The sequence below is a fragment of the Megalops cyprinoides genome, chromosome 15 (assembly GCF_013368585.1).
Source record: "Megalops cyprinoides isolate fMegCyp1 chromosome 15, fMegCyp1.pri, whole genome shotgun sequence".
In the NCBI taxonomy this organism is placed as follows: domain Eukaryota; kingdom Metazoa; phylum Chordata; class Actinopteri; order Elopiformes; family Megalopidae; genus Megalops; species Megalops cyprinoides.
Genome location: NC_050597.1, coordinates 21,383,293 through 21,401,247, shown reverse-complemented (window position 1 = coordinate 21,401,247; position 17,955 = coordinate 21,383,293). Strand labels below are relative to the sequence as shown.

The following is a 17,955-nucleotide window of genomic DNA, read 5'->3' as shown; positions in this document are numbered from 1 at the left end:
TTCTCAGCCCTTTCGACATGATCACCAAAATGAACCTGGAGACACAGTGCTGATATGTGAGCTGTTGGTTGCTTGTGGACCTGTTTGCTCTTGTGTCACAGATCTGCTCAACATCAATGTTTCAACAGCAATAGTTATTGGCAAAAGGTCCAAGTCGCCATTCATTTTTTCCTGCCCACAACACACTAATCCTGGAAGGACAAAACTACAGCCAAACATTGTGCCATTATGTTTCTGTGTCTGAGCCTGGGAGCCCATGCAGTTCCACTCCAAAAATGACATTTTCACTATTGTCTGTCACATGTCTCACTATTATTCATTTACTTCATAGAATCCCTTTTTCATGGTCCCACCCAAAGCTTATATTTTAGAGTGTCTTACATTTAAATGGCTAGATATTCACTGAAAACGTTCAGGCTATACACCCTGCTAAAGGGTTAAATGACTGCACCAAAACTGAAAACAGAACCTGCCATCTTTGGGTTATAAGTCTCATTCCAAAACCACTTCACCACACCGCTGTCACTCCATTGCGGCACATTTTAGCCTTTTACCAATTCTGTCCCAAAAGGAGCTATATTGGATGTAGAATTCAGAGGATAAAGGGTCTAAATTGTTGAAAAAGTGGCTGAGAGGAACCACCTTCAGGCATGGGCAGACAAAGGCTTCAGCATTGGTTTCCCACACCTCCATGCTTTGCATGCGTCAGTGGGACGGAACCAGAGGGGGAGTAGCACGCGCCGTCAGTACGGTCTCTGGTTTCCGCTACAGCTGCACTCAGCGATTTATGCTTCGTACAATGTTACTCACAACCCCCCGCCCCCTCGCCGCCTGTGTCTTTTTCAGAGTGGCCCTGCATCACATGGCCATAATATCCATTTGAAGGAGCTTCCGCTGACAATGAGTGTGAGTACGGGCACGAGGTTTTTTAATGCGTTAGCCTCCACTGATCTTAATGGCTCTGTCTATCTGCTCATATTCACGCAGAAAAAAACACAGAGCTCTTAACAATGCATCCACGGCTAAATAAAGCCGTCCGTGTGCATTAATGGCCTCAATAAATGGAAAGATTAAAAACATCTACTGCGCACTCAAACTCCACCAACGGTGAAATACCTGCAGCAATCAACACTTTCTGTAGCACTGAGCTCATGTTCCTGACTGCAGTCTAATTTAGAGACAAATTAGGGTTGTGCAGTCTGAGCGGGAACACGTAATGAATACCTACATGCACGGACACATTCATGTACAGCACACACACACACACATACACATGCACACGCAGACACGTACACAAACGCACACACACGCGCTCACATGTCCACAACATTCAACAGAAGAAGCAAGGAAGGCCACATCTGAAAGGGAACAAAGAAGAAAAGCCTTGGCTGCTAAATAGACTTGACAACACAGTTACGAGCTGTGTCTAAACAAATTTCTCAGGCACGACTCCCCACTGTGAGCCTGACAGCATCGGCAGGCAAGTGCCGATCGGGAGCGAAAGGGTTAAAAAGCAGTGATTCAAACCCAGGCCCAGGAGGACCAGCAGGACGGTCGACGGATTTCAAAGAAAATAACTACAAAGCAAAAGTAATAACAGATTCAGGGCACACGGTGATCTGTGTTGCTACCTGGCAGATGAAGAACACATGCACACGCCTGACATGAGGCGTGCTGACATGTGCATCTATATTATCTCTCTGAACACGGACACAGCTCTGCTTCACAGGCCCCGCTCGTGTGCAGTGCTGTTCATGAGCACGTGAGCGGCTCTCATCGACGGCTCCCCTCACCGATTTGTGTATGTCCTGAGACACTGGGAAGGCTGGGGAATTAAACCACAAAGCCACTGTCACTGCCTACTGGCACAGGCTCAGCCCAGCACCTCTCAAAGGCTTTCACCATCTGATTATTCTGAAAAAGACAAGACCCTCCCACACAAGCTCACTCAAGCAAATATGTCTGGACACACACATACCCCTACAAATCTGTGTATGCACAGAAACATGCGCACACGCACACGCCACACGCACACACACACTCAAAGATGAGACCCACCCTGAACTCTTCACACTCCACTTCAGCACCTTGTTCTCCATTTCTCCAGACTTAAATTTCTGAATTAAAAAACATAGGGGAAACGGTGGAGAACAGTTTAAGATTCCTCTGAGCTGTAAAAAGGCCCTTCGGGAAGAATAGGGGGATTTTAACGCGTACTTAAGCAAAACCAAGCCATGGTCGCTGTTGACAACTGTAATCCTCACAAACGAAGCTGGCTGAACGATATCATTGAGGCAAAGCCTGCACATGCTGCATTTCCAAAGCGCAAGTTGCGCGGTTTAATCGTTTCAGTGGTTTGGACTCAATCGGACAAGTGGGATGAAAGGTTACAAACGCAAATCTCCTTTACGTGACAAAATAAGAGGTCTTAGGGGTTCCAGAATATTCACAGACATGCTGCGTGCCCTGTAATTCCATCTGCAATTTCCCCCAGTGAAATTTCAGAATGAGCCAGTTACGAGGAAAATCAGAGGCAGGTAATCACAGCAAAAGCTCATCAGCGTGAGGCTAATGATGAAATTCCCTCAGTTGGGCACCCTTTTGCCTCAAACTCATCTGAATGTGTGGAATAACTACTGTAATAATATGACTGAAAAAAGGAACACATGCAATGCTCTTTTAAACTGAAATACAGCGAAATGTGATTTCTTTGACACTTGTGCAAAATGGCATCTAGAGTTGAGTGCCCTTTACCAATAAACCTAACAGCAACCCCCTGAGAAAAAGCTCCCTGGACCAAAAAAAGGAAGAATAACAATCACTGAAAACCAGCTCAACATTTAAGAAACATACCTGTCTGCTATAATTATACTGGACTTTTATGTTCAAATGTGCATGTAATTTCACTAACAAATGTCCAGAATTACTCAGGGAAAAACATGTGAAAGACTTAGGGACATCTGCTTCTTGCACTTGTCTCCCTTTCAGCCAGAACTGCTGGTCTGTTTCCATCCAGGAAGAGGAGGCGTTCGGTTTCCTGACAGCAGAGAAATCTCACACATCTCTCCAAGGGGGCAGGAGAGGGTCGAAAAGGTGCTCTCTACATCCACATCCGCCACAGTCCCAAATCAGATCCAGCTCCTACCCACATCTCACCCCTGTCCTGCCCATGGCCGCACGCACACGCGCACACACACACACACACACACACACACACACACACACACACACGTAAACGCGCACATGCACACGCACACACACACACACACACACACACACACACACACACACACACACACACACGCGCAAACGCGCACATGCACACGCACACACACACACACACACGCACACCCTCTAAGTGAAGGTGGTGATTGCCTTGTTCTTTCTGACTGCCCCAATGCGACATAAAATTGAGATAAATTTTTTGCAACAGAACTGAACTCAGAATGCAAGACTCCATTAAGGCAGAAGACACCTCACACTATGTTCTGCAGCACTAAAGAAGCATTCACTGTTATCCTTAAAGATCTCTGCTGCGGTACAAAATAAAAAGCAATTCCTTGTTCAGTTTATAGAAATGTAAGATTAATCTTGCTGGGTTGGACGCTAGCCTTATCCATTTACATCTTCTCTGCATATATCAGAAGGGTCAATTTACAAACTACCACACAGAACTGACCCAATTAAAAGAAGAAACCCCACTGGGCCTTTATAACACTTTTTTCCTGTATTATTTTAAAACTTTCAACTGCAATATGCAATCTTTGCTTTAAAGCTCTATTCCAGACACTCTAATATTGCCATTTAAGAGTTATTTTTCAAGGGGAGTGCAATCCAGATCCAGTCTGTTTGAAATCTATAATTGAATTCCACTCCGTAAAATTATGCAAAGTATAGTTTGGGAAAATAAGTTTTGTGATAAGCCATCCTTCTGAGTTTGTGGGACTGGTGTGTTGTAGATATGGAGGTTGACGTTTCTGGGTGCCGTTGTGATGACATGGAGAGCTCGCCCACCCAACTCAATTTCCTTTCTTGCATCCCTTTCTAAAGCCGCTTTTCACAGAGCGAAACAGGTTTCCATCAACATTATTCCTTTTTGAATAAACACATGCTGAAGTTCCTTTCCCTCCAAAAAAAAACCAGACATGCCTTTGAACTTTAAAATGAGTTGTGTGTCCGCCAATCACCATTGACCAGAGAGACATGAAAAAACTCTAAGAAAGCAATCTGAGATTCGAAAATCTGAGAAGTAGGCCACTGATATATATATAAAAATTCTGGACTCTTCGTGCTCTGGTTGTTCAAAATCAATGACAACTGTGGCCATGATCTGTGAAGCACTCAGCTCAGAATTGAAACTCCCCTTTTTTAATGGCCAAAGAACCAAAATGAGGAATAAAAAGTTTAAATGGTATCAGCAGACATTAGCAAAGCACCTTTCTGTCACATCTGTGACCCCTGCAGGGCAGGAAGAGGAGAACTAAGGTTCTGTTGGGGGCACAAAACATGAATGCTGGACCACATGGTCCAGAAAACCACCTAGGATCTCATATTTCATTCCCCATCTTAACCACAGATTAGGTCCACAGTGAGACCATCTGACTTCAAAAAAGAAAAAAAAAAAACTTGCCACTTGTACTTTGTTACTGGAGGGTGGGTCAAGCCTTTCATTTTAGATGTTCAACCAATCACCCTTTAATTTACAGTGCTTTATAACTCCAGGAAATTGTGGGAGATCCTCTCTGACTGAAACAAAGATGGGCAAGTTAATACAAGTCAACTGGTCTGGTCATCCGCCAAGGCTTTTCTATTCGGTAATGATATTCATCATTTATTTTTCTGAGTCATACAGTATCACAAAAATCATATTCATATGAATTTCTGAGATAGAATACCATTTGAACAGAATTTGGTCTGATCTGAAGTGAGGCTATTTACAATTTGTGTTGGCATATTACCCTTAGCCTCTTATATTCTCCCGACCCTGCTTTTACAATCACTGTGTCCTGATTCAGGTTTGGGACCATGTTTGACAGCCACTACTAAACCCAAAACACACAGCTAGTGTAATTTTAGAGTCAGACCCCATTTTGTTTATCTAATCAAATTAAACAGGATATCAACAGTGTAGCTCACTCCATAATTGCCCTTTAAATACTTTGATTGACAAGGTACACTAGTCTTTTTCATGAAGGTAATTTATGACCAAGAGTAGAAAGGGAGTAAGTGGAACTGGCCCAGACACATTGGTCAATATGAATCCACAGAAAAGTCCACTGAAACAGTCCGTGCTGGAAGGGCTAACAGACCAAGTGTGTTTTCCACATAACAATGAAAAAAAATGAATGAATTATCAGAATTTAGAATCTGTGTTGCCAGTGTAGTGCAGACACGCACCCCTATCCCCAATCCCCGTGGATTTACAGGGAATAATTAAAGAGATGCCTTTCTCACTCAAAATAAGGACAGAAAAAGCAATTATTCTGAAAGGAATTGTAATTTAGCGAAAGCTGGGCTCCACCTGTAAGCCCTGCTCTGGGCTGCCTGGGGGCACTTTTAAGCTGCACATGGCACTTGTCTGCAATGACAGCAATTAAATACACGGGCCGTTTGTGTGCCAGTAGTATTACGACTTATCCTCTGTTGTGCTCTTCATAACTCAGAATGGCAATGTGAGTTAGTACAATAAAACCAGAGGGAGGAAGTACACACGCACACATATACACAGACACACACACACACCCCCTAGCATACATATACACACACATATATATACGCATACACACACAATGTCCACAAAGCCCAATTTCAGCAAACTTGACAGGTTCTCCATAACCACACCATAAAATCAGCAGCTTCAGGGTAGCCATGTCTGGAAACACTTTAGTTTCTGAAGTGGAGGGACAGAGGTGATTGCAACAATAATGTGACTAATAAGCAAGCTAATGACAATTAAAGAGTTCTGTTTGTCATCACTTCCCAACGAGGCACTCGGGCTATGGTGACAGATCCCGCCCCCTAATAAACCCGGCTTTCACTTAAACACTTATAGCCTCATCAATGATCATAACACTGGAAAGTAAATTAGTCCAGAGGGAAAAGAGGAATTACAGATGAGTAAACTCCTCCCTAGTTGCAACCCTTTTGGAACAAAGCTCCCAAATATGTTAAAACATTATATCAATAATATGAGTAATGTTTTCACAATATACCCAAATATGTTACGCTGGTGATCGGGACACAAGCGCGGACCGTGGGATGTTCCGGTTCCAGGCGATTATTAGAAAGGGACAGGCAGTTCGTGAATCCAGGGACAGGCAGGGTTCAAAACACAGGGAGGCAATCCGGGGGCAAATCCAAAGACGGGAGTCAGGGAGAACAGGGTCCGGAATCAGGCAGGTGAGTGGCAGCGATCAGATCAAAACGGCAGGCAGGAATCGTGGTCAGGAAACGGTAATGAAGTAGAAAATCACAAAAACAAAGCGCGGGGACGAGACAGGTGAAACACACAGCAACAAACTAGCAACAAGACAGAGACACGCAGGGAAGATATAGGGCTGGGGTAACAAGGAGATGGGAAGCAGGTGAGCAGGCAGGCAGGTGCAGGCAATGAGGAATCAGGTGGGCGGGGACCCGGCGGGGAGCAGGGCGGGGCAGGAACACAAGGAAAACAAAAGCACAAGGACAGGGAAAACAAAAACACCGCGGCTTAAGGGGGCGGAGCCCTGACACAAATATGCCATATATTAAAACATATGTGAACTACTTGTGATTTTTTTTAATTTAGTTAACAGATATAAATCGGTAAAAGTTGATACAGTGAAATTATAAAAACAGAAATTATAGGTTTAAATTGCTCTTCTGCATGCATAATTGTTTTAAATTAGCAGTTGTTTATAAAATTGATATTTTCTACATCTTACTCAATTTCTGGGCGTTATACAAACATCTTATTAGCAGTTAATTCCCTCCTTATGCCAGTTTCCACTTTCATTCTCCAAATACGTTGCATTTAGCAAATATGCAGCAATGTCTTAACTACAAATATGAACAGGGTCCTGGAATGAACTTCATTCATTACAGCATTTCATGTATTTGCAATGTGACACAATCTGAAATATGAGTTATGTTTAAAGTGTTATAATTTCATTCGTATTATGTAATAATCTCAGACGCACTACAGAAGGGAACGTGTCCATCATTTAATGCTAAAAGGTGGTGGTAATCCTGCGCGGGGCTGGATTTTTTAGATTGCGTTTTGGAGCAGTTGAGCCAGCGCGGGGGGTGGAGGACAGACGGAGCATGCTCGGAATTAGATCAGCATGCTGTTTTATTGGTTTTGCCAAGTCAGCGCTCCATCGCCCCTCCTGGCTCGCCTTCTGCTGCCTTCGGGCTGGTGGGGGCACGCAGGGCATTTGCTGGTGTGGAGAAACGGCGCCCGCGCCATCTATATAAAAACTCGTCTCCTTTTAGCTCCCGAGGTCACTCATCACGAGCGTGAGTTTCTTATCGGCGATGGGGGATTGGTTAACGCGCCGACCCTGACATTTTAACAGCGGACAGCCGAGCGCGACCTTCGCTGAGGTACATGACTCGCGGAGCGCCCTCCCCTTGTGAACGTGACGTGTGCCACAGTCGTTCATCCGTGCAAGAGTTGGAAAAAAAAAAAAGATGCATTTCAGGAGTCGCTTTCATCAACACAAACCCTGTCACAGTGCATGGCAGATACATCCAACAAAACATGACCTTTGGATTTTCCCTTCAACTTCAAATGACTTATACTTTTTTCCCTCCCCACGTCATGAAAGACCTTTTTTCCCAATTTACATTAACTGCACATTTGAATACTTATTGTTATTTGGGAGGAGAAAATGAGTTAATTGATCTCAGTCTTTCAGTTGTACAAGGTTTTGTGGAGTTAATGTCACCCAGCACCAACCAGTGGAATACAAACGAAATGAAAGCAAAGGGGAAAAAAAAAAAAAATCCACCACAACAGCAGTAGGGGCAAAGCCTTTCAGAGTTCATATTAAGACTGCTTGTCTTTTTCATCACTGGTTAACGACAATGAGCGATAACGGTGCCAATGTAAATAAAACAGGGACATTTTTCTAGCAGAGTAGTGTTCACGTTTTACGCACAGGTAAAGCGTTTTTTTTTCTTTCAAAGCACTGCCCTAGGTTCCCCCCCGATGGAGGTAAAAGAGGTTCAGTGACTCATCAAAACTGCATGCTGAGCGAGCACATCTGGCTCCCATGAATCACAGCTGATCACACCAACAGGTGGGGCCGACTGCGGCGTTCTTGAGGCTAAGCGAGTTCCTGTGTTCAGCTGTAAAGCTTTTTGAAGCTGCATGTATAATGTCCTGTTATGTCTTTTCGCTTGTGTTAGCTGCCCGGTCTCACAAACACCTAAAGGTACAGAGGGCTGATCTTACTGTATAAACTGCCAGTGGCCAAATTGTAAAAACAATGAATTCAAACCATCCCCTCCAAAAAAAAGTGTTATGATAAAAACTTGTATCACGCTGAAGAAAATATTGAAAATTTTAAACACCATTACTTTATATTTTTGTAATGAGAGCATGATACTCCTGGAGTTTTAAAATCAATTCCTCCCTACCTCAGAGTGATCAGACTCTGCACACACCATTTCATTCCATTTTACAGATAGACATGATGCAGTTTTCTACAGTGAATAAATACCGTATAAAATAAAAATGTATAGATGTATGTATGGAAGAAAGGGCTCATTTTAACCACTCTAACCAAAGGCAGTGACGCAAACAGAAAATGGTCATTAGAACATTTACACAAATTCTCAGACCACCACTGACCTCCAGCTGAAGCAGCGATGCCAAAAAAGACAAAAAGAGCACCTACCTCTAATACAGGCATCTGGTTTTTCTTTTCCCCCCACATCCATGCGATTTTAAAAAGCATTTTCATACAGAAACCTGTGTGCGCTATATTCATCCAATATATTTCGGTGTCCAGGTCCAGGGTGGAGAGGGGCAGCAGAATCAGTACAGGTGTAACATGTCAAAGATGCATGCAGTAAGTAAAGGTCTAAATTGCAGTTACGCATTTACCAACCAGTAGTTCAGGATACATAAAGGGTAAAGAATTAATTATGACATTTTGTTTTTACTTTTTTTTTTTGCCGCCATGTTTCCGTCGCCTTACCTGGGAAGGTCTTGATCCACTTTGAAATGACAAACACTGAAAGTTGCATGGCAGCAATGCTACAGCGTGTCCTAAAAAAAAACTACGTGATGCTTTGTGTGTAGAAAATAAATAAGAACCTTGTTGAAAATGGTATCAAGTTTGCAATGGCGGCAAAGTGTGACACCCTTACCTTGATAACAAGACGTAAGCTGATTTAGACACCAAACCATATTAAATATTCATAAATCAGAGCTATTTAGAGAGACAAGTCATTCACATCTTTTCACACAATTTGCAGAAAATCAACCAAAGCAATTTATTGCAGATGAGAATGGAACGCTTGAATTTCACAGACAGGTCTCGCTTTGGCGTCGCTTTGTCATGTTTTAAATTGGTGACATTCGTAACGCCATTCAAGCATCGTTGGTTCAGTACATCTGAGACCGCAGATTAAAAGTGCGTTCACAATCTAATCAAAAATCATTTCCCAGGTGCTCAAATATCACCGGCAGGCCATTCAAGTTTTCCAAAGACATTTCAGATATTGAAAAGAAAAAAAAAACATTTTATACACATGAGCTTAACTGCTATATCATTTGACTCCTCCTCGAACAGATGCGCAAGGTCATCTTGATTTAAAAAATAAAACATGAACAACCTACTTCTTTAACACAGATCACATAATTCCTTGTTCATGTTTTGTTTTGAAACAGATGTAAATACAATGGTTCTGTGCCATTGCGTGTTGTTATTTCTAGTTATTTCTATTTCTGTTTTTGTTTTCCAGTCAGGCACATGGGAGGGCACCCCCCATCCTGTTACGCAACAGGCAGAAGAGTCAAATGACAAGGTTCTAAGCAGCACTTACCACCCCCCTGCGGTGTGGAGTAGACCAGATCAGGATGAAAACCGGAGATGGAGCTGAGAAGCAGCTCCCCCACGCCCCCTCCACCCCTGACCCACCCACAATGCATCTGCGACGTTGAACAGATTTTTTTTAAAAAGCAGTTACCGGTCGATGGAGTTGTGTGGGGGTGTACATCTGCCCCGGGAGAGAAGATCCCCATTTGAAGTGTCATTTATGATTTCATGCATCGAGCAAAATGAAACGATCCCACTCCATTTTTCAACAGTGAGAGCCTACAGAAAAGCAGCACCTACCTTCCTCTCCTCAGAGCACAGCCATTTTCAGCATACACATACACATATCTACAAAACCATGCCTTGTGACTTTATATATTCATGTACAGATACATATATAAGGCCACAGTTATATGCCCACACACATATGCAGCTCGTACATTTATATGCGTATATTGATTTAGATATAAAATGTGGAGTACCTTTGCTTTTACCTATGAAATTGATGGAATGGTTCCATGAAGAAAGCGTTTTCCAGACAGAAGGAAAATAAGGAGAGGAGAGAGACACCCATAAGAATCATGGTCAGGTGTAAAATGCAGGAAAGAGAACAGAAAGGCATGATGGGTACAAAGTGCACCAACAAGGTAAGGAGGGATGGAGGGGGCAGTGCAATGGAGAAAGGGTGTGGGAGGCACAGTGCGCAAGATAGCAGTATGTAAGGGACTTCCTCTCCTATTGCATGCTGGGATACATGCTTGACCCAAATGACACAAGGATGAAGTAATGGCTGCAGTGGTGTTGAACAGGTATCGGTGGGGAAAGTCAGCCTAGTGGCTCATCTTTGTAAAGCAGTCCAGCAGCCACAATGCAACACCATGTTTAAGTTTTTCTGTACTCTTTTCTACAACACTCATGCGCTGCACAGAGAATTAAAGACTTAAAAAAAAAAACTCAGACAACCACATGAACACACAAGAATCCAAACAAATGGAAGATCTCTTTTTAAAACACACATCTACCAAGTGAAAACCATTAATGGACCCACTTTCAAACCAGTGCATGGTGGCAGAAAACAAAGGTGTCACAAAAAAGGCAGACATTGTTGGGGTGGAAGGGAAGAACAACAACATACAAATGACAAGAAAGGTGAAACAGCAAAAAGATAAAGGGAACCCCCCCCATGGAAAATAAATACGAAAATAAAACGAAACACTATAAAAAAGAAAAATACAATGGTCAAAACCAAACCATCCACTGACTGTGCAAAGCCCAAAACACAGCCCTGTTTCAAAGCCTCAGGTCAGCAAACCCCAGCCGTGAGAGAATATGAGAAGCAGTTGCTTTTAGCAAGGGGGAGGGGGGTGGGGGGTGGGGGGGGGGTGGGGGGTGAGGGAGAAAATGAAGGCAAAGAGCGGAAAAGGAGCAGAACCCATACCTTGGTCGCCCATCATCAGGTGCGCCAGACCTTAAAGGAAAACAAGAGCACAGTCAGCAAAGAACAAGGGATCATGGGAAGGCTCTGTCACACTGAGACACAGGCATCCAACTCTGTGGATGCCTGTAGCACTGGGGGTGGGGGTGGGGGGGCGGAGAGCAGGAAAGGGGGAAAAAGACAGGGAGGGGGGTTTCTGAAAAAAGCATTTTCTCAACCGAGTGGTTGCAATGCTTCTGCTGTCACACTTACGTAAGAGAAAATATCCCAGAAATGGGGGCAACCCATTAGGGCCCGCACCCTCCCATCCCAGCTCTACCCACCTCCCCTAACTCCAACCCAACCCCGCCCCCACCTGACCCCATGTTTACACAGCAAAGAAAAGATAAGGAAGATCAAAAAGAAGAGCTGAGACGTGAATATCAGACATTCATACTCCAAGGTGTCTCCAGGAGCAGTCTTTATGAACACAGAACTTTCTTTGCATCATCAAAAAAAACACACACACACAGATGGGCAGGGTCTGATCATTTTCCCCTCCTTGTCGTTCATAGTGAAACAGTGTTAATAAAGATATCTTCTGTTTCAAAGAAGCTCTCTTATGACCACAAATGCTTTCCTCCGTCAGCTTACATGGTTTGATTCTGTATACTGTTTGATTCAGTTCTGTAAGGTCTTGGCAGAGTAAAGAGCTTTGCTTTACTTCTTTGAAACAGAGGAGTGACATCAAATGCATTGTTTTGCAACAAATATCACTTTTTGTTCATTTTGTTCCATAGAGCTTTGAGCTATGCCTTTTGTCATTAAGTAGAATTTTATCTAGAATCAATGAAAATATACTGTAGCATACACTTTAGCTGTCTGGAGCATAACCTGCAGCAATTACACATTTTTAAATCAGCGGGGGACCTGAACCGCTGTTTGTCAACACTACTTACTCGCTGCCTGAGCAAAGACAGCCATCGTGAAATTGTCGTAATTTCTCTGGCTTTTGAGCTCAGTGTCCAGGTTTTAATTTGCGTGCATTAACCTGTGAGAGTGTTCCAGTAGGCCAAGCACCGCATGTAAGCGCTTCACAATAACTGTACGGGGCAATTCCTCGCTGCACTGTGAGGCTCAGCTGGTAAGAAATGGCTGAGACCAAGAGCTGCTCTTGATCAGAGGTATCTAGATTGATGGGGTGGTGACAAATCGCTGACAGCCCCCAACCTCTCTTCCTGTATGCCACTGTGCACTCTTCTACTACACGGCCATGGTTTCAGTTCAGCGGAGCACACCTCTACATTTCCTGATGACAGCATACGGTTTGGAAATAAAAAAAAAACCAGGTTTCAATCCCTCTCACTGTAAAGCAGTCGCATTATTTACCCTTTTCACTGCTGTCCCGTTCACCACCGCTGCCACAATATCTGCCCAAAACAGCGTTACAATAAAGCAATACCCACTTACCGTGTCAAGGACAACGGGCATCAGCACCGCACATTATCCATCTCATTTGTTCATGTTTTTTTTTTCTTTTTTTTAAAAAGATAAAACAGAAGTGAAAGAGAGAGAAAGAGAGAATACCCACCTTGAACATACTTGTCTTCTGAAAGCACGGACGGGCAAGGAGAAAGAAAGGAAAACATTTATTAAGCCGCATGCAGACTGGAACGGGCCGTTGCATGTCGTTATCATGCAAGGCATCAAACATCACATGCAAGTGCCCCTTCGCTCCCTCCCTCCCCGAGTAGAAGGGGAGGAATACAGTGCAGGAGAGGTGGCGCTATCGACACCACCTCAACGTTTCCTCAACGTTGACCTCCGATCACTACCTCCATCTCGAGCCCACTCACTAACAGAGGCCTCTTGATTTCCCTGTCATAGAACTGTGTCGTGTTAAAATCCATTACAAATCTCTGTTTCAATTACGCTCTCATTTCATTCAAGGCGCTGTATTAAACTTGTTTGTTAAACGTAGGAAAGTGTGTTTGTGAGTGGATTTCAGCTGCAACTCCGGATGCTTAAGAGACTTGTCGAATGGATCGTAGATGGATTAAACGGAAAAAACAGTGATTCTTCACAGCTAATGGTGACGACTACACAAAGACAACTGGTGGAATCGTACTAGAAACCCATGCAAAATAGAAAACAAATAAAAGATGTTGCAAGAAGAACATTGCGGTGGTTTTTCAATGGCTGATCTTGTATCCATAACCATAAACGGTTAATGTTAAATCAGCTCCTGAAGCATGAGAAATAACAGAGCTATATAGATGTCAAACTGTCTGAGTACTGAGCCCTCTCAGACTATCTACATTTTTTTGAATAAGATACATTTTTTTATTGTACATTATTCCTTTTAACAGTGGAATAAATGAGCCATGAGGCCATCTTAAGCAGATTTCCTATTTCACGCTCTCTCAGAACATCAAAGTGGATTTTGAGAAAACAACGCTGCAAGCAGGAAAGTCTCCGCTGAAACACGGGCGGGAGGCAACGGGGAGTTTCGCTGTGGCCGGGGAAGGGCTCCCCGCACACTGCAGTCTGTGACGGCAGGGCCATCACCAGGGATCACTGTTGGCCACCACAAAAAAAGTGCTCTGAATCGGCCGTAATTAATTAACGCTGAGCTAATAACTGTGCGGAGGAACAATCTGAGCAGTGGAGCTGAGATGCCGTGATTCCCGGGAAAGCGCGCGACGCCTAAAGCTTATGTGTGGGAATTTCCCGAAAGGGGTGCTCAGAAAGCAGTCCGCTGGCAGGAGGCTGGACAGCGTTTCTACTGCAAAGTCCTGATGCACAGGTGAGAGTATGTCGTGCTTCCAGAAAATAAATAAATAATACATTTAAAAAACAAAAAAAAAAAAAAACAGGGGTGGTGGGGAAATAGGTGGCATGCAATGTGAATGAAAAGATGCAACATGAACCTTCTTAAAGAAAAAACAACACATTGGTCAGTCAGCAGTTATCATCAAGTATGTTTTAAATAACTCTATTAGTAATTCTACATTATTTGTACATAATATACTGAAGAAGGTGTCCATATTTATTTACCGTCAGAAATGTTTAAATGTATTCAAATTGACAAAACAGTACGCATACAGAATTGAAGGTTGTTGTAATCATGATAGCAGTAATGCATAGTTACTATAATTGCTTGAGAGAAAATATTACAATGACCATAGATGAATACTGTGTACTTAGACTAAGCTATAAATTAATCCCTGAACAAGCTAAGTACTCTATATAAAAGAGAAGAGATGGATTATGACATTTTATGTTCTTATATAAAATTCATTTATTTCATTTTTGTCTGCATTAGAACTGAAATCTTCAAATAGAAACAATGAATTACATTTTAATACAGTCACTGTGAATGCAGTTCTTCTACCTGCTCATTCCCAGGCAACCACAAAGCTACGCTTCACCCCCTATTCAGCCCCCGTACATCTCCACCCTCTCATCATGACGGCCAGACGGCCTAAATGAAGTTCCTGTTAGAAATATCAGCTCCTACCTCTTGAGTTTTGTTTCTGGCCCGACTCAAGCGGTGTATTGACCGAGAACTTACCAGTACTGTCAGCTCGACCTCCGAGTCAGACACCATGCAGCACGACCATACTGTGATAGCAACATTTTGTGAACAAAATACAATATGGAAAAAGAATATATTCAATCCATGTCACCAAACCAAAGCTGTGTGTGCATGTGTCTGTGTGCCTAGTCTTTTTTTTTTCTTTTTCTTCCTCCTCAGGAATGGATAACTCTATAGCTCATGGAGACATGCAGCTAGAGGAATAGATCTGATTGAGAGAAATTAGGCACTTTGTTCACAAAAGGATGGAGTAATGATGAAAGCACTCTCCAAAAAGCAGGCTGAGGTGACCAGCAAGGCATCCAGCTGTGAGTGGTGATGTGGGAGACCAGGGGAAAAGCGGACCTGTTTTCTGACGTCCGGTCGTGCCTTAGGCAGAGTGTGGGCCTAGATTTATGCCATCAAGACGAACCCTCCTACATCTGTTTCACAGTGCCCTCAGTGCAATCCTCATTGTGTTACATTATCATGAACTACCACCAACATAAACAGTCATGAAATACACTCAAGTCGAACAGAAATGTACTCCATTATGTTTCCCTATTTTGTTGTGTGAATAATTCAGGTTATTAGATGAAAATGAAGTAAATTTCATTTAAATTTTTTCACTTAAAATTTGAAAATAGGCACGTAAAATGTCAAATGGAAATATTACAAATGCTCATGGCGCATCTCCTTCTCGAAACACATAAGAAAAGCATCAATCCATGGTTTTGTTAGTTGGATTTTTATTGATTTTTTAAAAAAATTATTCACGTTTTTATCATTCCTTTTCACTTATCTGTCACTGTGATGCTGGGAGCCCTGATACCTGACTAGCTGAAACACACCAACAACAGGAAATGACCTTAAGCCGCAGCTCTTTAGGAAATCTAAGAAAAACAATTACACGCATATTGCGGAATCAAGATGCAGATAAAGTCCTTGTATACATATATCTCATGGAAAGGATCTCCTTGTAATGGCGGAGGGAGTGCAAATCTGTAAATAATATGGGCAGCGTGAGATAGGGGATGTCCAAAAGACACACAACAGCCTAGGAGGTAGTCAGACAGGCTCCCTACTAACAGCAGCTCTGCTAACATTTAAAGCCACAGAAGAATTCAAGAGAATATGTGACTTCTGTTTGGGACTGGGACACAACACACCCCTTTCTGTCCACTGGATCCACAAGCCATCAAGAACCCTGAATCAAAATAACTAAATACAAGACACTGAAGATTTGTCTTTTAAAATAAGCTCACACATAGTGCTTCACCTATCCATTTTCATGAATCTACCTATAGTATGTAATAAAAAAATGAAGAGAAATTATACCAACATCACACAGCTAAGACATCATGGAGAATATAATGTGTTTTCGTCTGCTTAACACAGGCCAGGCACACAGCTTTGGTCTGTGTACTGAACAACCCCAACACTGCTGAGGACCATGTTACGGAGGCCAGCTAGCCACAAACAAGATAATCGATTTTAATGAGCAGTCTATTAGAAGATGCTGGCTCATAGGTATTTACAGGAGAGAAGGACTACCTCTGCAGTATGTTCTGTTAGAATAACCACGCAGACACATAATTAAAACCCCAACTAAAACACACGCAGGTTGCAAAGCTCAAAAATCAAGAATAATCAATCCCTCTAAAATGCACCCGGTGTTTCTTTGTGTACACCAGACCACATTGATTTCTTATTGCTATTAATACTCCACACGACTGCAATGCCGCGTTCATGGTTTTCTCTATGCACGCAAAACTCCACAGCCTGGATTACAGTTGGTTGGACCCAATCGGAATCCTGTCAAACAGGCCGTATTGCAACGCCGCGTCCGCACTCAGCCGGACACAACGTGTAAGTCTAGACATTAGCATTAAGTCTAGATTCACATGCAGCCGCTCGGCTCAGTTTTCCCAAGCATGACATTCCCCCTGACTCGCAGTGGACCGATGTCTCGGCTGAGGCGGAAAGGCCTGATTAGCACTGAACAGACAGTCTGTATTGGGGAGATGTCCTGACCAGCACAGCGATTCGCTGTAGCTTTCAGACGGAGCTACAAAGGGGCACGACGGCGCTCTCTCCTCTGCGCCCAAACCCTGTCTGTGCCTGTGGGCGGTGGCTTGACGGAGCGTCATCGGGCGGGGAGGGGTGACATTTGCTTTTTTTTACACAGCATGTGTCACTTTTACTATTGCAACACAAGTTATAAAGGGCTTTGGCTGCAGCCCTTTCATTGACTTGACTTTTCAGTTAGTCAGTCCGAGTCACTATCAAACTTAACTCCGCTCCTTTGTCCTTATGGCTCAGTCACCGCATGTCCTCTGAAGTGCTGCTGCAAGTTAACATTGCTGAAGAACTACAGGGCTTTCAGTGTGCTTTTACAGGTGCCTTCTCTCATACAACCCATCCCTGAAGAGACCAGACAGAAGTCCATGCACTCAAGAGCACTGTACCAGTGTATTTGCTGAATAGATGTTCCTAACACTGAACATTCTGCCTCTGCCATTTCTGAAGCTAAACAAACAAACAAAAAAAAAAACCATCCACACTGCAGCTAGCACACCAACACAGACAGTGCCAGCACCTCATATTATAATCTCTGACCATGCCGTTCCAGGACTGGAGAGTGGACAGATAGCCTTCTGACCAAGCACGTTTGGTCACAGCCAGTGATCACAAACCTTTGTTTGTATCACTTCACTGACTTCTCCAGCAACAGATTGAGGAAGCATAGATGAGTACAAGGTCCACTCAGACAGACCAAATTATAAGACCTTTTGTCATAGGGGGACAACCACCCTCTCTGTTGTGACTACGCTCAAGCAAGTCATTCTATCATATGCAGAACCATAAAACATCTTTCATTAGTTAACCATATTAACAGATCATGGCAATGTGATATCTTAGTTGGCTTAAAATGC

At 43.2% G+C, this 17,955-nt stretch overlaps 1 protein-coding gene across 21 annotated transcripts in view; it reads right to left on the bottom strand.

The window, feature by feature from the left end:
• Nucleotides 1-17,955, bottom strand: part of LOC118789872 (neurexin-1a) — a 307,259-nt gene that overhangs the window by 273,368 nt on the left and 15,936 nt on the right. For 14 of the 21 annotated variants that reach the window (XM_036546568.1, XM_036546567.1, XM_036546570.1 and 11 more), the window contains exons 3-5: nucleotides 13,034-13,051; nucleotides 11,467-11,496; nucleotides 10,511-10,522 (exon numbers count right to left, since the gene is read on the bottom strand). In XM_036546568.1, the coding sequence (XP_036402461.1) occupies nucleotides 10,511-10,522; nucleotides 11,467-11,496; nucleotides 13,034-13,051 (60 nt within the window). The remainder of the gene's footprint in view (nucleotides 1-10,510; nucleotides 10,523-11,466; nucleotides 11,497-13,033; nucleotides 13,052-17,955) is intronic. The other 7 variants (XM_036546569.1, XM_036546577.1, XM_036546571.1 and 4 more) reach the window with 4 other exon arrangements.